This window comes from Schistocerca americana, chromosome 10, assembly GCF_021461395.2.
Source record: "Schistocerca americana isolate TAMUIC-IGC-003095 chromosome 10, iqSchAmer2.1, whole genome shotgun sequence".
Lineage (NCBI taxonomy): Eukaryota > Metazoa > Arthropoda > Insecta > Orthoptera > Acrididae > Schistocerca > Schistocerca americana.
In genome coordinates, this window is record NC_060128.1 from 119956872 (window position 1) to 119979632 (window position 22761).

The 22761-nt window shown below is 41.7% G+C and overlaps 1 protein-coding gene across 1 annotated transcript in view; it reads left to right on the top strand.

Annotated features, from left to right (window-relative positions):
- Positions 1-22761, top strand: part of LOC124552576 (aminopeptidase N-like) — a 330325-nt gene that overhangs the window by 174219 nt on the left and 133345 nt on the right. Inside the window, exons 5-6 of the mRNA XM_047126899.1 lie at positions 8320-8475; positions 11339-11595. Coding sequence (XP_046982855.1) covers positions 8320-8475; positions 11339-11595 — 413 coding nt within the window. The remainder of the gene's footprint in view (positions 1-8319; positions 8476-11338; positions 11596-22761) is intronic.

A 22761-nucleotide genomic window follows, 5' to 3' on the forward strand; every position in this document is an offset into this window, starting at 1 on the left:
ACAAGTAAAACGGTATGCAGCGAACATTTAGAACAGTACGAGAATGGTGGAGATGAATTTCTTGGAAGAATTGTGACAGGTGATGAAACATGGCTCCATCATTTTTCACCAGAGACGAAGAGGCAATCAATAGAGTGGCATCATGCAAATTCACCCAAGAAAAAAAAAATAAAAACCACACATTCTGCTGGAAAAGTTATGGCTACGGTGTTTTTCGATTCCGAAGGAGTCTTGCTTGTGGACATCAAGCAAAGTGGAACCACCATAAATTCTGATGCATATGTAACGACACTGAAGAAACTTCAAGCTCGACTGAGTCGTGTTCGACCACATCGGCAAAAGCAGGATGTTTTGCTGTTGCACGACAATGCACGGCCACATGTCAGTCAAAAAACCATGGAAGCGATCACAAAATTCGGATGGACAACACTGGAACAACCGCCTTACAGTCCTGACCTGGCTCCATGTGACTATCATGTCTTTGGGAAACCGAAAGACTCTCTTCGTGGAACAAGGTTTGAAGATGGTGACTCCCTTGTGCACGCTGCCAAACAGTGGCTCCAACAGGTTAGTCCAGAATTTTACCGTGCGGGTATACAGGCGCTGGTTCCAAAATGGTGTGAGGCAGTTGAGAGGGATGGAAATTATGTGGAGAAATGAAAATATTGTTCCTAAAGGATGTATCTACACGCTGTAAAACTTTCAAACATTTAGAATAAAAGATGGATTTTAAAAAAAATAGTGTGCATTTCTTTTGGAGTGACTCTCGTATTAGTTGTAATGGAGAGTATTTGGAAGAGGATAAGTTTGTTTTGTAAACAGTTTGAAAATATTTAGCTTTTAAAAAATAATTCCGTTTTTTCCGGAAATAAAATGTTTAAGGAAATCTGATTTCAAGATCACTACCATCTACTGCGGATCAGTGATGTCTTTCCATCGGAGTCGTAACTAAAATCATTGTGTTCTCGTGGCGTTTTTGGCCATCGCACGCGTAATTGTGACTCTGTTGTACTCCGCGATTTTCGCTATTTAGATCAACTGACACTCCAGTGTTAATCTGTTCCAGGCTAGTATAGAAGTTGTCACCAACCCACCGAAGTTAAAAATCCGCCTATTTCACCCGTTTGTTTATAAACAGGGTGATTCAGCTGCCCCTACCGATGCCTTTCATGCAACCCGCAATGTTATATCTGGCCTTCCAAAGTTCACGCGAGATTTTCATATTCTCGCGCCCACTAAGCACAAACTATTAGTTCCACAAAAAAGTTGACAGGAATTTTTTGCAACCTTCAAACGCACCCCCACCGCCCCATGCTCAGCCCAACCAGTCAGGATATCTGGTATGTTGTTCATTGCGCTCCCTACTACCACTGTACAAAATTTTGGGACTACACGAGTTATTTCCCACATTCTGCCTTTTTTGTCTTCATTGACTGGCCTTATTTCGCACAAATTGCAAAGTTACAGTTTCTGTAAATTTTACCTTACGATTTCGTGAATTTTAAGAACTTGAAATAGACAGTTACAGTGTCGCTTTAGTCAGGCCTTCTGACTACAAAACTACTGTGCTTGTAAGGGTTAAGTTTGGATCGAACTGGCAATGTAATTAGTTTCAGCGTAACGCCTACAACAACCGTGCCTTTCATTACCCTCATGGGCACGGTAAATCAATAGCGTTAACAAAATAGCCAGCTATGCTGGAGGCGTAATAGCCCAGTTAGTAGAGACCAAAAAAGATCGAATAACGGAAGTAGTTTGTGTAATCGGAAATTTTTGTATAGTGGTAGAAGGGAGTACCACGAACGACATACTGGATGTCCTGACTGGTGAGGGATAAGTGTAAATGGAAGTGCGTTTGAAGGTCACTTCTTGTACATTTTTCATGAATAACTTGAAAAACTGTGGCCTCCAGCGAAAACACATCCCAGTACAAAATTTTAACTACATTAAACTTCGTGCGAAAAGGTCCTGTTCATTTTTTTCTTTAGGACTAATACATTACTGGCCATTAAACTTGCTACACCAAGAAGAAATGCAGATGATAAATGGGTATTCATTGGACAAATATATTATACTAGAACTGACATGTGATTACATTTTCACGCAGTTTGGGTGCAATAGATCCTGAGAAATCAGTACCCAGAACAACCACCTCTGGCCGTAATAACGGCCTTGATACGCCTGGGCATTGAGTCAAACAGAGCTTGGATGGCGTGTACAGGTACAGCTGTCCATGCAGCTTCAACGCGATACCACAGTTCATCAAGAGTAGTGACTGGCGTATTGTGACGAGCCAGTTGCTCGGCCACCATTGACCAGACGTTTTCAATTGGTGAGATATCCGGAGAATGTAGCGGCCAGGACAGCAGTCGAACATTTTCTGTATCCAGAAAGACCCGTACAGGACCTGCAACATGCGGTCGTGCATTATCGTGCTGAAATGTAGGGTTTCGCAGGGATCGAATGAAGTGTAGAGCCACGGGTCGTATCACATCTGAAATGTAGCGTCCACTGTTCAAAGTGCCGTCAATGCGAACAAGAGGTGGCCGAGACGTGTAACCAATGGCACCCCATATGATCACGCCGGGTGACACGCCAGTATGGCGATGATGAATACGCGCTTCCTGATGTGTTGGTAAATGTGCCAACACCTTGTAGATGGAGGAGGCCGAAATGGAAGCTATCTAACGCAGACGGGCGTGAATTATGGAACAGGATAAGTAGTGAATTCTAATAAGAAAAGTATGCAGCTCCTCTAATACTTAACTTTATTCGATCCTTGTGGTACATCGCTCTTGATAATACACTTAGCTGAAGGCTATTCTAACTGTCTCTCGGCAAATGAGAGAAAGGCTTCGTCAGTGTAGTCGCTAGTAAAGTCGTCGTACAACTGGGGCGAGTCCTATTCCGTATCTCGAGACCTGCCTTGTGGTGGCGCTCGGTCTGCGATCACACAGTGGCGACTCGCGGGTCCGACATGTACTAAATGGACCGCGGCCGATTTAAGCTACCACCTAGCAAGTGTGGTGTCTGGCGGTGACACCACACTTCCAATGTGTGTTCACCGCGATGTCGCCAAACACGGATGCGACCGTCGTGATGCTGTAAACAGAACCTGGATTCACCCGAAAAAATGACGTCTTGCTATTCATGCACCCAGGTTCGTCGTTGAGTGCACCATCGCAGGCACTCCTGTCTGTGATGCAACGTCAAGGGTAACCGCAGCCATCGTCTCCGAGCTGATAGTCCATGCTGCTGCAAACGTCGTCGAACTGTTCGTGCAGATGGTTGTTGTCTTGCAAACGACCCCATCTGTTAACTCAGGGATCGAGACGTGGCTGCACGATCCGTTACAGCCTTGCGGATAAGATGCCTGTCATCTCGACTGCTAGTGATACGAGGCCGTTTGGATCCAGCATGGCGTTCCGTATTACCCTCCTGAAACCACCGATTCCATATTCTGCTAACAGTCATTGGATCTCGACCAACGCGAGCAGCAATGTCGCGATACGATAAACCGCAATCGCGATAGGCTACAATCTGACCTTTATCAAATTCGGAAACGTGATGATACGCATTTCTCCCCCTTACACGAGGCATTACAACAACGTTTCACCAGGCAACGCCGGTCAACTGCTGTTTGTGTATGAGAAATTGGTTGGAAACTTTCCTCATGTCAGCACGTTGCAGGTGTCGGCACCGGCGCCTATCTTGTGTGAATGCTCTGAAAAGAAATCATTTGCATATCACAGCATCTTCTTCCTGTCGGTTAAATTTCGCGTCTGTGGCATGTCGTTATCGTGGTGTAGCAATTTTAATGGCCAGCAGTGTAGTTTGCGCTTAGCGAGCGAGAGAATATGAAAATTTCGCGCATGGTTTTTGAAGGCAGGTAGGTACAGCTGACTCAACCTGTATACAAGCCTACTTCCTTGTTGTGTGTGTTTACGGTCGGGACCTTGTGTATCAAAGAAATTTAATGTGAATTTCGAAGTGCTAATAGTTCCATGTCGTTTCACCATTATCTTTCACTGATTATATCAAAATTTCTCTCTGTCGCGATGAATTGCGTATTTTCAAAACTTTACGTTGCCACGCAAAATTCATATTATCTCGTCTGTTGCGTGTGATAATTCTACGTTCTCCCGATTTTTGCACTGATATCGTTCGGACTATCGTTTCCCTCTTTTCAACGTGTATTAAAGGGGTATTTTTGAGAATTTCGGAAGCTTACAATTTTGATATATAGAATACTTCGCAGTAAATCGAGATAACTTATCAGTCCATAAATTCCGGCCTCGTAAATATTGTAAACCCGCCATGTAGCGGCGAGGATATTCCACAAGCGGACACTGAAATGGAGATGAATTCAATTAGTCGTCTCAGTAGGAAGCACAGCACTGACCACTGACTGTCGCCTTTGGTGTATATTACATAGTATGTTGCTGCGCATGGAATTTAGTTAACATACTGAATTTTTCTTTATACTTTGTTTTAGGTTTCTGTTACTACAATTTTTTTGAACATCTTAGCAGACACTTTTCCCCACATATAGGCATTATTTTTGGAGTATCTCTTATTACTAGAATCTTTTCACTTGTTCCAACATCATTTTTTTATTTTGTTTATAGGCTTGTAGCTTTTATCACAGTTCATTAGGAGTGGTATTTTTTTTTTTCAACCATCTTTGGTCAGCATCTGTGACATCAGAATCAAAATCTGTAAAACTTTCATCTCCAACGCTGTTTAAAAAAACTGGAGTTACTGTTTTCATCTGGGTCACTACAATAGTTTTCAGCAAATGTGTATTTGCTAAGATTGTTATCACTCCCCTTACTAGAATTACTTGGCACGCTAGTGTCTTGGAGACCCTTGGTATCATCATGGCGTATTTTAACATCTGTAAGAAACGAGATAAGTAAGTACATTTTATGGGAATTGCATGAATCACACTTAACATGATACGAGTTTTTTTTTTTTTTTTTTTTTTTTTTTTTTTTTTTTTTTTTTTTCCCAAACCTCTGATCGCTTAGTATAGAAGCTACGCGAGCGGCAGAAACTGGACATGCGCTGTAGGCTGCTACACACTTCGCCATTGCCGACCTGTGGGCATCAGTCTGCGTTGCAGTACAGCCACGTAAACATGGCTGCCGTCATTGTTGCTCCCGCCAAGTTGAATTACGAAGTATTAATTCGGCTTCTGCAAGCAGAAGGGAATAGTGCAGCAGAAATTCATCGGAGAATGAGCCGAGTATACCGTGATAACAACGTGACTGATGGTGTTGTGCGTGAATTGTGCTGAAAGCTTAGTTGCCCGAAATGACTTGCACGATGAAGGGGGCCAAGGACGCAAGTCTGCCATTACAGCCGACCTTGTTGAACGAGTTGACAGAATGGTTAGAGAAAATCGTAGGTTCACCATAACTGCTTTGTCTATGGAAATTCGGGAAGTTTCAAGATCTGTCGTACACTTTGTTGTCACTAGACATTCAGGCTATAAAAAACTTGTGCTCGTTGGGTTCCAAAAATGTTGACGGACGCCCACAAAAGTCAGTGAATGGCGTCAGCTTTGAATTTCCTAGACCGTTATCACGATGAAGGAGATAACTTTTAGAAATCTATTGTTACTGGAGATGAAACTTGGATCCAGCACGACACACCGGTAACAAAACGACAATCACAACTGTAGATGCATCCAAATTCACCAAAAGAAACCACAGAAATTCAAACATTGAACAACAGAAAGGTTATGGCTACTGAGTTTTGGGACCAAAAAGGTGTGTTGCTTGTAGAGTTTATGCAGCCCGGAACCACTATCAGTGCAGCTGCTTATTATGAAACATTACGACATTTGCGGAGAGCCATTCAAAACAAATGAACAGGAATGCTGACTTCAGGAACTGTGTTGACCCATGACAACGCTCGTCCACACACTGCTGGCGCAACCCAACGGCTCCTTGAACAATTTCAATGGGACATTTTCGGTCATCCGTCTACAGTCCTGATGTGGCACCAAGCGACTTTCACCTTTCTGCTGAACTGAAGACGTGGCTTGGAGGGCAGCACTATCAAACCAATTAAGGTCTTCAAAACAACGCCTGTGCACATTTGACAACACTGGTGGCAACATTTTTTGAAGAGGGTATTGAAAAGCTTGTCCACAGGTTCGTTAAATGTCTCAATCTCTTCGGTGATTATGTTGAAAAGTAACGATAAGTGTACAAAACTTTAGGTAATAAAATAATTGTTCTTTTATTTATAGCCTTTCGGATGTTGGGAAAAAAAAACTGCCCTCATATATGCATTATTATTGTCCTTGAGAGACCATCTTCTGTTCTGTACAAGGTGGGAATCCAGAATTTTCATGACTGGTGCTGCCATCTGGAAAGTAGGAGTAGTAGATCTTTGCACCGCTAGGTGGCGAGAGCTGCATATCTGATAAGTCAGTGCGCAGAGTGGCATTCAGCTGGGAGGACATGTTGCGTGTCCACAGTGATTTCCGTAATATTCTGTGTTTGGTGTGTGGCGATTTTATGATGGATCCGTGAACAGAACAGCGCGTGTGTATAAAATTCTGTGCGAATCTCTGCAAAAGTCGTACAGAGACCCTTGCAGTGATTCAGTAAGTGTTTGGGGGACAGAGCATGAGGTGGACACGTATGTTTGAGTGGCATCCTCGGTTCAGGGCCGGCCGTACAGACATTGAAGATGATGCTCACACTGGAAGGCCCGTTGGGCGCACAACGCTAGACATTGTTGCCAAACTTCAACAGTTGGTTTGTGCAGATTGACATCGAACCATTCAAGACCTTGCGAATTGGTTATGGGACATGTCAACGAATGTTGAATTGGGCATGCATCGTGTTGCCACAAAATTTGTGCCAAGGATCTTGAGTGCCAGTTAGAAGGCACAGTATGTTGAAGTATGCACGGACCTTCGTCAGACCGCATCTGATAATCCAACCTTCTTGTCACAGGTTGTCACCGGTGACGAGAGTTGGATTTATGGTTATGATCCAGAGACAAAGCAACAGTGGAAGAGCCTGAGCTCTCCAAGACCCAAAAAGCGAGACATGTGAAGAGCAAAGTGAGAGCATGACCATCATTTTCTTTGATACCAAGGGAACTGGTGCAGAAAGAATTTGTACCACCCAACCAAACAGTGGATTCCATGTAGTACTGTCACGTTTTGCGATGGCTCCGTGAAAACGTGTGGCGATGACGGCCCGAACTTTGGCGTCAAGGGAAATTGCTGCTACATCACAGTGCGCCCTGTCACACGTCCTTCCTCACAGGACCCTTTTTTTTTTCTTTTCTTTTTTTCAAAAAAACCGTACTCACCACATTTGGCACCTTGTGACTTTTTGCTATTCCCAAAACTGAAACTCAAGTTGAAAGGCCATCAGTTCGACACTCTAGAGAGGATTCAAGAAGCATCGCTGGTGGTGATAAACACCCTCAAAGAACAGGACTTCCAGAAAACGTTTGACCAGTGGCAGATGTGCTGCGACCGATGTGTACATACGGATGGTGACCATTAGTCCAAAGGTAAGGTTTCCAACAGATGGCAGCACCAGTCCCGAAAATTTTGGATAGCACCTCATATTTTCTTCAGCATTGTTTAATGTGGAAGCTGCCAAATTGTTGCATTTTGTTTGATAGCTAACTTAACAATAAGTAGGCTTGTTGAATTAGATGACATCGTTGTAACTAAAACTGGCTAATTATATTTATGCAATTTTTTCCTTAAAGTATGGCAAAAGTTAAAATATTCCATCATTCGTTATAGTCCTGAACAAAAATTATGAATAACTTTTTATTAGTGTGACTCAACTTGAAATAAAACAGGGAAGGGAATAGTATGTAACCTCATTCTGTAAGCAAAATTGTCATATTTCTAAATAATGCTTTATGTAGCATACACATATACCAGTAATGAGCATACTTATTGGCACAGTTCAAAATGTGACATTTTTCTTCAAACAGATTTAATGATTGTGTGGAACTTTTTGAAAGTCGACAGGCAAGCTCCACATGAGCACTGTCCTAACTTCGCTGAACTACTGACAGTGTGACCCTGTTTTCTAGTTGTTAGAATAGGTTTCATTTATGCAACATTGACATAACTGTTATGTGGTAGCCGAACAGCCACCTAAGTTTGTAACACACTTCCACATAAAACCATTCCACTTTTTCGTTTTAATGATGACATAAATGGAGACTCTGAATTTTTTGAGTTATGATGCTTTTCTTCCAAGGGAGTGATGTGTTTCTCAAAACTGTTGTCGTAAAACGTAATTTAATATTATTCGTACATTGCAGATGGATGGCACTTACACAGTTTGAGGCGACAGATGCGCGTGCAGCATTCCCCTGCTTTGATGAGCCCGGGCTGAAGGCCAGGTTCCAGATAAGCATCGCTCACTCCACCAACTACACTGCAGTCTCCAACATGCCCATCGTGCGTTCCGAACAGCTGTGAGTATTGCCAGTTTGCACGTGTGCCTAGTGCTTTCTTTACTATTGAAGTAACTAATTTGAAGTTTCAGGCCACATTTTAAGCTTCGTTGCAGATTGTAAATACTGGTTTGGTGTTTTGTATCTTGGTAGTTGGGTTGCTACAGGTTTGTTTGTCGATTGTCATTTTTTGTCTCTAGTTCACCATTACTATTTGAGTTTATATATTGTCATTTTGTCATTTGGAGATAGTGAGTAGAGCTGTGATTGCTAGAAAATGGAGTTCCAATGGAATATAACCAACATATTCGTCTCCCAATGGAATATAACCAACATATTCTTCTGTTTCAGTTCAATAGAGGTGCAGCCAGAAACATCTGTGCCACATGTGGGGTTAATGTCACTGGACAGATCACAATAGAAAACAGTTTTCTAATTTCAAGGAGGATCATTTTAATGTTAGTGACTATCTATGTTCAGGAAGTCCTTTGGGGTTAATGAAGACCATTTAAAGGCATTAATTCACAATGATGGACATCAGTGTACTCAAGAATTCGCAACCGTAATGAACTTTGATCATTCCACCATTAAGCAACACTTGGATGCAGTGAGGAAGGTTCAAGTATCAGATGTATGGCTGCCGCATGCTCTAAGCCAAAATCACAAAAATTGGTGTCTGGCCACACGTGCATCTCTGCTTGCTACCCATCAACTGACTCATGAACAACATTGACCATTCCTATCCTGTGTCATTACTGGTGACGAGAAATGGTCTTTATGCTAACATAGGGAAAAGAAAGGAATGGTTGAGCCCAAACAAACCAGCAGCCCCCTATACAAAGACCTGCACGCATCCGGAAAAGATAATGCTAATTGTCTGGTGGAACAGTGACAGAGTAGTGTACTACGAGATGCTTCCCTGAGTTGCAACTATCATAGGTAAAATTTATTGTCAACAGCTGAGACATCTTGCAGATTCAGTGCGAGAACAACAACCAGGAAGAACTGCACGATGGGATGCTACTACACAATAATGCCTGTCCGCATTCTGCTATACTGACCAAAAACACTATACAGGGGCTGCATTGGGAAGTCATTCATTCTGCACCAACCGTATTCACCTGATTTTGTGCCCTCAGTCAATAACGATTTATCGAAGGACCTTCCAGGAATGTCCTTTCTGGATGAAAATGCGGTCTTATAATGGCTTGATGAGTTCTTCACTTCAAAACCACATGATTTCTGCAGTCATGGTATCAAAAAGTTATCCCAGCATTGGCAGACAGTTGTAATTAGTGAAGGAGGATATATTATTGAGACTAAAGTCTCTGTTATATGTGTCTATTGTGTCTATTGAACGCATGGAAAAATGCTGTGAACTTTTGCTCCAAGCTAATACCTAGAACAAAATTCAAACCAAAACTAAGCCAAGTTACTCTTCTGTCCATGCATTGAAGTCACCACCATTCTAGGAAGGAGTTAATATTCCATTCATACCTTGAATTCACAGTCTGAATGGAAACTATGATTTTAGGACCCTGGTTGCTATAGGAGAAGATACAAAAAGTTCATATCGATGTAAATCTGGAAATAAGTTTTCAATAAAACACATATTGCACAACAAATGACACTACAACATTAATGCCACAAACTTTTTCAGCACATGTTCCAATTGGCCTCCTTGTGATGGATGTAAGAGTCCATGCACCACTTCATTGACTCTCCTCACCCATCCAAGTGTTGCAGTCTTTCTCCAAGTAACATCAGATCCTACATAAATACTGCGAACATCGCTTTTTAGCAAGGGTTGCAGATAGTTTGAATGGTACTAAATAAGATTTCATTTGGTCTTCCCTTACCTGACAAGAAGTGACATAAAATTGAGACTGTTGTATGAACTCGTAAAACTCCAAATTTTAAAATACTACAGCACCATAATGAATTTTGTAACTTAACGACACTATAGAAACACAATCACAAATCTGAACTTTGATGAACCAGAAAATTAATTGTTGGCCCCACAACCAACATGTACAGGTAATGCAAACACACACACACACACACACACACACACACACACACACATACACACACACAGGGTGAACATTAATAAAACTGACAAACTTCAGGGATGGGTTCGTGAGTAGAAATGGAGGAACAAAGATCCTATGAATGTATGTTCGGAAATGCATCGTTGTCATGGTAGATGGCGCTGGCAAATGAAGCAGAATGATCCCGTATGCATGTCAGGAACAAGCCGAGATAGTGCTTGTGTACAGCCAAGCAGATGGAAACAGTCAAAAGGCAGAACCCAGCCCTCCAAATCTGGTGTAAGCGCACCTCCTCCCTGCACGTTCGTCTGTCTGAAAAGACTCGTGACCACACAAATGCGCAAAAAGGGTTTGAAATGTTGTGTGATGTGGTTGATGTTGATGAGGGATTTGATTTAGTGTATCCATTCTGCATCTTGACCATTTCCATCTACTTGGCCGTACCCAAACACCATCTTGGTTTGTTGCAGACATAAATACCAGACCATTCTGTTGCTTACAGTATGCTGCATCAATCACACATTGTGTAACACACAAGGAACACACTGCACATGGTCAGAGGAACTGCTATTGCTATTATCATATAATTACCATTATTATACAATACAAATGTAATATAATAATTAGCATTCTTGGCTTCACAAAAAAAATTTACTTATGACGGAATATGTCACGTGACTTCAAAATGGCACCATGACAATTCTTAAGAAAGTTTCACCATGGACTTTTCAGGATTGATAGTTTGTTTGAAATCAATTAGCCTTAAAAATTGTCAGCAATATAGAAACATACTCTTTACTACTAACAACTTTGCTTTTATGCTGTCTCCTCAGACATGGTGAACCGGGTTGGGTGGTGGATCATTTTGGCATAACTCCACCGATGTCCACATACTTGGTGGCATTCATTGTCTCTGAGATGGTGTTTGAAACAGTAAATGATTCTGTTCCGGTGATGACTACTCCAGAGCGAGGACCTCCGCCAACTGTCACGAACACAGCTGCTCCTACCATTCCACCTGCTGCCACTTCCTCTTCATCTGCCACCCCGAGAGGCAAATCTCTGTCAACTGACTTCAGTACTGACACAGGTATGTACACTAGGGCTATCACAGGTGTTTTTCAGTGTCAGCCGTCATTCGCTTTAGTAGTTTACTCAGCAGTTGTTGTTATTTACTTAGTTGTTATGTCATTAGACCATTGAGATGTGACACAAATTATAGAATGTATCTTAACTTAGCCAGAATATAAAACGTAACAGTAACACAATTTATAACAGTAATGGAAATTCTTTCTGGAGCAATACACAAAATAAGGGAAAGGCAACGACTCCCCTTTAACAGATCAATGCACGGAGCACAGAAAGCAGCATTCACACTAGCTTTCAAGCACTAACTCTTTTTCTAGAAAAAGTGCACACATTCATACCCACAACCATATAGCACCCAACCATACACTCCCTGACCATGGAAAGACTGATTATCAATAACTGATTCATGGAAGCAGTTGCGTGAGCTAATGGAGATGGGGTGGGGGCAGGGAAAAATGCAAGAAGGGAATAGCAGGAGAGAGGCACATCTTGGAACAGATGACTCTTTGACTGCACAACAAGATGAAAAGGGTACAACAGAAAGAAATGTAGGAAGAAGGAGAGGGGTGAAAATGGAGAAAGGGGAAAATGGCGAAATGAAAGGGAGAGGGTGAGAGAGGGGGGGGGGGGGTGAAAAGGAGGGGTGGAGAGGGGACAGGGGGGGAAGAGAAGGAGAAGGGGCGGATAGGCTGCATGGAGGTGAGGGGGGAGAAGAACGTGTGGTGATAGAAGCCTGTGCACAATCTGGACGGAGGAGGAGTGGTGTGGACGGAATAGGAAAAGGTAAAGATAAGGTGAGGCAGTGGGAAGCAGTTAGTGGCGGTTTAGACTGTCAGGGTTGCGAGAATGATGGAACATGGTTTACCATCTTTACTTGAGTATAAGAAGACCCCCTTTGGTTTAAAGAGGCTTCTTGAGAAAAATTTATTTTTGAACATATTCTGACTAATCAATATTACAAACTTTTATTGATGTAAAGGATCTGTCTAAGAAGTTAACATTATACTTATTCTGAAAAAGAAATTGTTTTCATTAATTTTTATCTTCACTGCCTTTTTTGTTCTTTTAGCCTGTTTTCTGTGCTATCACTACTTTTAATATATATGTGGTGTGCATTCTTTTGGACATGTCCGAAAGAATGAGTGCAGATGCACACCAGGCTCAAACTCTTATGGGAATTGGCAAAGTGCCATGAGTAAATGAAGATAATGGGCAAGGGACACTACATTCATAGTGTGCAGGTAGGTCCAGAATTTAGGTCTGACAGTTAAGTGTGGTCGCATAATTTGTGGAGTTGTGGTGACCGCTTCGTCTGGATGACGCATTGGTCAGCACATCTTCCTAGTAAGCAGGAGACACAGGTTCGAATCATGATCTGGTACAAATTTTCAACCTTCCCCATTGATGTCCACTCACAGCCGATGGCTATAATTCCTTTGTGTTGTGACAGTGCCACGACATTCAAAAGTGCCGTTACGTTAGTACGCGAACACGGCGATAGAGGGGCTCCGCAGCTCGGCCGAGCGCGGGAGCGCCACCTGGCTATGAACGGCGCCGGCCGCATGTCACAGCACGGCAGTCGAATGACAGATACGGAGTTAGTAACATGTAACCCGCTTGTGTTTCTACTTTTGTATATCCATGCAATTTATTAGTGATTAAAGGTTATAACACTTTGTGTCCTATTACAAGGGTGGTTTGAATAGTTCTTGGAACAGAAATAGAAAAAAGTACTTACATCACTGAAAAGTTTTTTTTTTTTTATTTTTCAATGTAGTCTCCTTGTAAATTAATGCACTTGGTCCGAGGATGTTCCAGTGTCTTGATCCCATCTCGAAAATGAGTTTCCTCCAGGCCTGCAAAGTAGTTGTCAACTCTGGCTATCAATTCTTCATTTGAAGTGAATCTTCATCCACCAAAAGAAACATTTCAGTTTTGGTAAGAAATGGAAGTCTGACGGAGCCATATCACGTGAATAAGGCAGGTGTGGCAACAATTCATACCTTAGTTCATGCAATTTTGCCATGGCGACAGCACATGTGTGCGGACGTGCATTGTCTTGATGGAAGATGACTTTCTTCCTTGCTAAACCTGGCCTTTTATGGTGTATCTGTTGTTGCAGTTTGTCCAGGAGGTTAGCATAGTATTCTCCAGTAATTGTTTGCCCAATGGGGAAATAATCTACAAACGGAATCCCCTTTGCATCCCAGAACACTGAGGCTGTGATCTTCCCCCTCCCCGAAGGAGTTGTCTTTGCTCTCTTTTGTAGCGGAAAATCAGCATGTTTCCACTGCTTTGACTGTTGTTTTGTCTCTGGGTTATAGTAGTGCACCCAAGTTTCATCTGTGGTCACAAACCAGTGTAAGAAATCTGGTTTGGTTCTCCTAAAATGGGGCAAATATTGTTCCGATATGTCCATTCTCATGTGTTTTTGACCCAGCGTTAAGAGTCGTGGCACACATCTTGCAGATAATTTTTTTATTTGTAATTCTTTAGTTAAAATGTCATATACCCTTTCAGATGACATCTGCCAAGCATGAGCAATTTCAGGCACTTTCAATTGGTGTACCTCCATAACCATTTTGTGTACTTTTGCAATGGTTTCTGACACACCTTGGCTGACCAATGCACAGATCATTATCTAAGCTCTCCTGACCAAATTTAAATTCATTTGTCCACTTTGCAACAGTTGAATATGAAGGAGCAGAGTCCCCTAGTGTATTCTGAAATCGGCATGAATGTCCTTTGCTTTTATACCTCTCTTTACGAAGTACTTAATCACTGCTTGAGCCTAGACTTTTTTTTTTCATCTTCACAAATCTGTATGTGGAGCAACGACAGAACCACGTCAATGACAGCTTTCTTCCAAGAACACTGATGTGGCATGTGTTTACAGGCAACAGTCCAATGAGTATCATGTGAACAACTTGTTGCACTAGTGCTGATCTCTCGTGGTGATCCCGAGAACTTTTCAAACCACCCTCGTACTTTTAATCATTATCATTGTTATCCTAGCAGGACTACTGTGAAACTTATATCTCCAGTGTCACAAATATTTGTTTCTTTCCAATATGTTTCAGTTTCTGAGGTTATCACTAGTTTTTTTTTTAATACATAGTGTATTTTTCTTCTGTACTGTCATGAGAATGCCACAGTTTTTCTTGCTTCCAGAATTAGTGTCTGCCGACCGCTCTCTCATTGGCTGTGTACAGTCAGCAGCTGACATGTTCCCTTTTGTTCCTGTCACACCTCACAGTGAACACTCACGACATTGCTGCACAAAGTTCATAAGCATGCCATTGTCCCCCATCTAGACTTTTAGCATCTTCTTCAGTAATGTGTGATATTGTTGAGTATTTGTCCAGTTTCAATGCCAATTCAATTCCAAGTATAAGTCGAAAGTACTGCAGTTGAAACATTGTTGATGTTCATAAAAAGCCAAAGTACATAGTAGACATTCCCATGGTTGGCTGCATGACAAAATTTCTGCTTGCTGAACACCGCCTCCCTGCACTCATCACTCATTGTAGTTCCCAGCCAAGCTTGATCACTGTTCCCCATCCAACTATCTATAGTGTTGTACTTGAGCAACAGTGAAACATGGATGGCAACATCTAGGGTGCAGGTCATATGTAGCACCACCATCTAATACATCATCATCATCATCATCATCATCATCATCATCATCATCATTTAAGACTGATTATGCCTTTCAGCGTTCAGTCCAGAGCGTAGCCCCATTATAAAATTCCTCCATGATCCCCTATTCAGTGCTAACATTGGTGCCTCTTCTGATGTTAAACCTATTAACTTCAAAATCATTCTTAACCGAATCCAGGTACCTTTTTCTTGGTCTGCCCCGACTCCTCCTACCCTCTACTGCTGAACCCATGAGTCTCTTGGGTAACCTTGCTTCTCCCATGCGTGTAACATGACCCCACCATCTAAGCCTGTTCGCCCTGACTGCTACATCTATAGAGTTCATTCCCAGTTTTTCCTTGATTTCCTCATTGTGGACACCCTCCTGCCATTATTTCCATCTACTAGTACCTGCAATCATCCTAGCTACTTTCATATCTGTAACCTCAACCTTGTTGATAAGGTAACCTGAATCCACCCAGCTTTCGCTCCCATACAACAAAGTTGGTTGAAAGATTGAACGGTGCACAGATAACTTAGTCTTGGTACTGACTTCCTTCTTGCAGAAGAGAGTAGATCGTAACTGAGCACTCACTGCATTAGCTTTGCTACACCTCGCTTCCAGTTCTTTCACTATGTTGCCATCCTGTGAGAATATGCATCCTAAGTACTTGAAACCGTCCACCTGTTCTAACTTTGTTCCTCCTATTTGGCACTCAATCCGTTTATATTTCTTTCCCACTGACGTTACTTTCGTTTTGGAGATGCTAATCTTCATACCATAGTCCTTACATTTCTGATCTGGCTCCGAAATAGTACTTTGCAAACTTTCAATCGAATCTGCCATCACAACTAAGTCATCCGCATATGCAAGACTGCTTATTTTGTGTTCATATATCTTAATCTCACTCAGCCAGTTTGTTGTTTTCAGCATATGATCCATAAATAATATGAACAACAGTGGAGACAGGTTGCAGCCTTGTCTTACCCCTGAAACTGCTCTGAACAATGAACTCAATTTACCGTCAACTCTAACTGCTGCCTGACTATCCATGTAAAGACCTTTAATTGCTTGCAAAAGTTTGCCTCCTATTACATAATCTCGTAGAACAGACAAGAACTTCCTCCTAGGAACCCGGTCATATGCCTTTTCTAGATCTATAAAGCATAGACACAGTTCCCTGTTCCACTCATAACACTTCTCCATTATTTGCTGTAAGCTAAAGATCTGGTCCTGACAACCTCTAAGAGGCCAAAACCCACACTGATTTTCATCCAATTGGTCCTCAACTAATACTCACACTTTCTATTCAACAATACCTGAGAAGATTTTACCCACAACGCTGATTAAAGAGATACCTCTGTAGTTGTTACAATCTTTTCTGTTTCCATGTTTAAAGATTGGTGTGATTACTGCTTTTTTCCAGTCTGATGGAACCTGTCCCGACTCCCAGGCCATTTCAATTATCCTGTGTAGCCATTTAAGACCTGACATTCCACTGTATTTGATGAGTTCCGACTTAATTTCATCCACCCTAGCTGCTTTGTTGCACTGCAGTCTATTGACCATTTTCTCCACTTCCTCAAATGTGATCCTGTATCCATCATCATTCCTATCCCATTCTACCTTGAAATCTGAAACATAACTGATCATATTTTCACCTACATTGAGCAACTCTTCAAAATATTCCCTCCATCTGCCCAAGGCATCCACCAGATTCACCAACAGTTTTCCTGACCTGTCCAAAATACTTGTCATTTCCTTCTTACCTCTCTTTCAAAGACTGCTAATTACACTCCAGAATGGTTTTCCAGCAGCTTGACCCATAGTCTCCAACCTGTTTCCAAAGTCTTCCCAAGATTTCTTCTTGGATGCTGCAATTATCTGTTTGGCTTTGTTTCTTTCTTCAACATAACTTTCTCTGTCTACCTGAGTTCTAGAATGTAGCCATTTTTGATACGCCTTCTTTTTGCTTTTACAGGCTGCCTTGACTGTGTCATTCCACCAAGCTGTTTGCTTCATCCTACTTTTACACACTACTGTTCCAAGACATTCTTTAGCCACTTCTAGTACTGTGTCCCTGTACCTTGTCCATTCCTTTTCCAGTGACTGTAATTGACTACATTCAACTAACTGGTACCTTTCTGAGATCGCTGTTAAGTACTTGTGCCTGATTTCCTTATCCTGAAGTTTCTCCACTCTTATCCTCCTACTTATGGACCTGACCTCCTGCACTTTCGGCCTCACAATCCCAATTTCACTGCAGATTAAATAATGATCAGTGTCATCAAAGAATCCCCTGAATACACGTGTGTCCCTCACAGCCTTCCTGAATTCCTGATCTGTTATTATATAGTCAATGACAGATCTGGTTCCCCTGCCTTCCCAAGTATACTGGTGAATGTTCTTATGTTTAAAAAAAAAGAGTTTGTGATTACTAAGCCCATACTGGCACAGAAATCCAAGAGTTGTTTCCCATTCCTGTTGGCCTCCATATCCTCTCCAAATTTACCCGTAACCTTTTCATACCCTTCTGTTCGATTTCCAATCCTGGCATTAAAATCACCCATGAGCAGAACACTGTCCTTGTCCTTTACTCTAACAACTACATCACTGAGTGCCTCATAAAAACTATCCATCTTATCTTGATCTGTCCCTTCACAATGCGAATATACTGACACAATCCTAATCCATAAATAAGAAAAACTGCTATTCAGTCCTATTCCTGAACTTTCGCTCATCCTGCAATGTGGTGACGTATGTACGTACTGTCTCCACAATGGGTCTTTCTGCTGTAATTTATTCTTGCGGCAACAATTAATGCTGTATCGAACAATTCGGCATTTCAGGAAATCTCAAGCGGTAAGGCGACCGCTCACGACAAGTGGGAAATCCGGGTTCAAGTCCCATTCCGGCACAAATTTTCATTGTAGTCATTCCATTCTACAGCTGATGGTTGTCCATATTTGCAGTTATGAATACATTTAATGTACCTATATTAATCCGTTAAACAATGTAAACATGTTGACCTGAGCAGCTGTAGCTTAGCATTTTTGGAATGAGGAATTAGGAAAAAGACAAGTCTTAAGACTGGGTAAATATGGTACTTCATTTTATGAAGATTAATAGTGGGTAAAGACGAGGGAAGCTGCTAGTCCAGTAAGATATGCGGGAGAAAACTCTGCAAAGTTTGGTGAATAGGAGAGAGTTTCTTGCAGAAATGAAGCTGTGGGTCATGCTCGGATAGCTCAGTCGGTAAGGGCATTGCCCACAAATTACAAGGTTTTGGGCTCGGGTCCTAGTCTGGTACACAATTTAAGCTTCAAGAAGTGTCAGAACAGTGTGTAGCTTGCCAGCCTATTCCATATTCTTCTGTGTCATCAAATTTCCTCTTCACTTTATTCCTTCTTATTAAATTTTGGGAACTTGAAACATTATAAAATAATTGTCTGTGGTCTAGTTTCAATTAACATGTTTATACTTCATAAATACCTTGGATGATCATTTCTTGTAATGTATTATATTAATTTATCAACACACACCAGCAAGCTACATAGACTGTGAGTAGCCTAACCAACATTCATAAGTGGTAACAATCGACATACTGACTATTCATCCACATGATTGACAAACGAGTGCTGGCATATCAAATTATGAACTATATAATGGAAGGAAACATTCCACGTGGGAAAAATTATATATAAAAACAAAGATGAGGTGACTTACCGAACAAAAGCGCTGGCAGGTCGATAGACACACAAACAAACACAAACATACACACAAAATTCAAGCTTTCGCAACAAACTGTTGCCTCATCAGGAAAGAGGGAAGGAGAGGGGAAGACGAAAGGAAGTGGGTTTTAAGGGAGAGCTCTCCTTCCCTCTTTCCTGATGAGGCAACAGTTTGTTGCGAAAGCTTGAATTTTGTGTGTATGTTTGTGTTTGTTTGTGTGTCTATCGACCTGCCAGCGCTTTTGTTCGGTAAGTCACCTCATCTTTGTTTTTATATATAATTTTTCCCACGTGGAATGTTTCCTTCCATTATATTGATATCATTAATTTGAATCCAACAATTACGTTTGTTATTGTCACTGTTGCATTTCGAAATCTTTTCTGTCGTCTTATTTTCCTCTTTCTGTTTTTGCCAGTAGTTTCACTTTGTATTCACCTTCTCCTTTTTACCGTAATCTGCTATACTATTTTATCCCGCCACCCTAAGGTAAGTCTTTCTGCTCCCGGGATTGGAATGACTCCTTACCCTCTCCCTTAAAACCCACTTCCTTTCGTCTTCCCCTCTCCTTCCCTCTTTCCTGATGAGGCAACAGTTTGTTGCGAAAGCTTGAATTTTGTGTGTATGTTTGTGTTTGTTTGTGTGTCTATCGACCTGCCAGCGCTTTTGTTCGGTAAGTCACCTCATCTTTGTTTTTATATATGAAATTATGAACTATGATTGATTAACATTGACAGTTACATGCTGATTATCAATTGATTTCTCATAGATGATGTAGTAATTGTACACATTGAAAGCTTGTGCACAACCCACAGTGGCTTGTAGTACATAACTTACAAAATGGTAAAATTAATTACTTTTTAGGTAAGAAAAAGTAAAAGAAAAAGCAATAGGTACAAATATACAGTAAGCACTGAAGTAAATTTAATCAGCCAAAAGCTGTACAGTGTGTGACAAAAAGGTGTGGCCAAGCTTTCAGTAGAGGAGTATAATATGTTATATGGATATGGGTCCGGAAACACTTTATTTCTATGTTAGAGTTTGTTGCGTACATTACTTGTTGCAGCTAACGGTCTTACACTGACACTAGGGTTGTTGCCAAGGGAACGAAGTGATTCCTCCTCCAGGTGAGGTGTCCAAGTACATCTGGGCATCCCCATGCACGAGTAGTAGGCTTAAATCTTTCACATTCCATAAAGTGACTATCAGTTGCTTCAAACCACCTCCTGTCAGAGCACTTGTCATTCTGGAAATCTCTCTGGTGCTAACACTGAGCCCCACAGTCATTGCCGTATACTGACCCATACATCAAATGCACATCTGCCAACTCCGCATTTCAGTACACTTCCATTGCACTGTAGCAGAAATCAAGTCTGCAATGAACACTAAACAGTTGATGCTACACTATGTGATCAAAATTATCTGGACACCCCCTAAAATGTACGTTTTTCATATTAGGTGCATTGTGCTGCGACCTAATGCTAGGTACTCCATATCAGCGTTCTCAGTAGTCATTAGACATAGAGAGAGCAGAATTGGGTGCTCCGCAGAACTCACTGACCTAGAATGTGGTCAGGTTATTGGGTGTCACTTGTTTCATACGACTGTATGCGACATTTCCACACTCATCAGCCTCCCTAGATCCACTGTTTCCGACATGATAGTGAAGTGGAAATGTGAAGGGATACGTGCAGCACACAGCACTCTTGCCGACCTCGTCTGTTGACTGATACGGACCACCAACAGTTGAAGAGGGTCGTAATGTGTAATAGGCAGACATCTATCCAGACCATTACACAGGAATTCCAAACTGCATCAGCATCTACTGCAAGTACTATGACAGTTAGGTGGGACGTGATAAAACTTGGATATCATGGTCGAACGGCTGCTCATAAGCCACACATAACACTGGTAAATGCCAAACAATGCCTCGCTTGGTGTAAGGAGCGTAAACATTGGAAGATTGAACAGTGGAAAAATGTTGTGTGGAGTGACGAATCATGGTACACAATTTGGCGATCCGTTGGCAGGATGTAGGTATGGCGAATGCCTGGTGAACATCATCTGCCAGCGTGTGTAGTGGTGTTATGGTGTGGTCGTGTTTTTCATGTAGGGGACTTGCACCCCTTGTTGTTTCATTTAGAACTATCACAGCACAGGTCTATATTGATGTTTTAAGCGCCTTCTTGCTTCCCACTGTTGAAGAGCAATTCGGGTATGGCGATTGCATCTTTCAATACGATCGAGCACCTGTTCCTAATGCACGGCCTGTGGCAGAATGGTTACTTGACAATGGCATCTCTGTAATGGACTGGCCTGACCTGAACCCTATAGAACTCCTTTGGAATGCCGACTTCATGCCAGGTCTCACTGACCGATATCAGTACCCCTCCTCGGTGCAGCACTCTATGAAGAGTGGGCTGCCATTCCACAAGAAACCTTCCAGAACCTGATTGAATGTATGCCTGTGAGAGTGGAAGCTGTCATCAAGACTAAGGGTGGACCAACCCCATGTTGAATTCCAGCATTGCCTATGGAGGGCACCACAAACTTGTAAGTCATTTTCATCCAGGTGTCCAGACACTTTTGATCACATAGTGTATACAGTTGATGCTACGTGCTTGGTGCTAATAAAGCAGTGAATTTAATCACATGCCAACACAAGCAGTGGAGTTAATTGCATGTCAACACAGTGAAGTGAGTCACATGTCAACATTACACTTGTTTAATTGGAGCAGCAAATTTTGCCAGTGAATCTAAGAATTATTGCTTACTGTACATTCTAAAGCAAAAGTAACAAAGACACTATTTTGAATATTTCATGTAAGAAAATGTTTCATGTAATGCTGGTACACATTGTTTCTGTGTTTCTCATGTTTAAAGCAATTATGAGGAGAAGTAGAAAATTAGCTCTTACATGGAAATAAAGCATTTCTGGACCCATGCCCAAACAACACATTTTATTTCTGTGTGTTTGAGGGATGTTTCCTGAATGTTTAGCTCCACTTGTTTGTTAAACCCTCTATAATCAGAAAATGTCAAGATAATAGCTACCACGTTATGAAAGAGAAGTTTTAATGCAGAGGAGGAGTTCCAAAGTTGGCAAAGAATGTTCTAAAAAGTGATATTTTCTAGTTGGAATAATTTATAAACTGACTTCTTATTTTATTAAAAATATACGTTTTTGGAAGCAGAAAAACTGGGGACAATGGAATTTGGAAGAAATTACATTTTAAGGTTGGAACATTCTATATCACGAAAATTCTGAATACGAGTAACTTTAGAAATACAAAGTTTTTGGACAAATAAAATCATTTGTTTGAAAGGGATGAAGGAACGAGTTAGGTTCCCTTTTATGCTCCTAAGGGGCATACATGCCTATAGAGGTGCGCTAATTAATAAAGACAACTATAAATAATGGTGTGCTGAAGAGGCACGTGACCTGGTTTTAAGATTATCCCTAAAAGCTAACAACTGCAGTAAAATTTAATGTGTTACTACTTCTTGGAAGACTCGATAGCACTCCTCACCTTCACCAAACTGCAACAAAACACTGACACTGGACACAGGTGCAAAACCCTGCACAGCCAGGAGATGTTGCTTTGTCGAAGTGGAAGAAGAGACTGCTCGAAGAACGTTTTGGCACACATGGCATCTGGCAAGTGTGGGAGTCTGGGCTCGACTTCTGGCAGAAGTGACCAGCACTGGTGGTGGGTGGATGCAGTGGTACCTTAGCCTGTAGGCACTGCATGGATCCCTGGTTTTCGTTCACCTCAGCCTGTTGTCAGCTGCTACAGG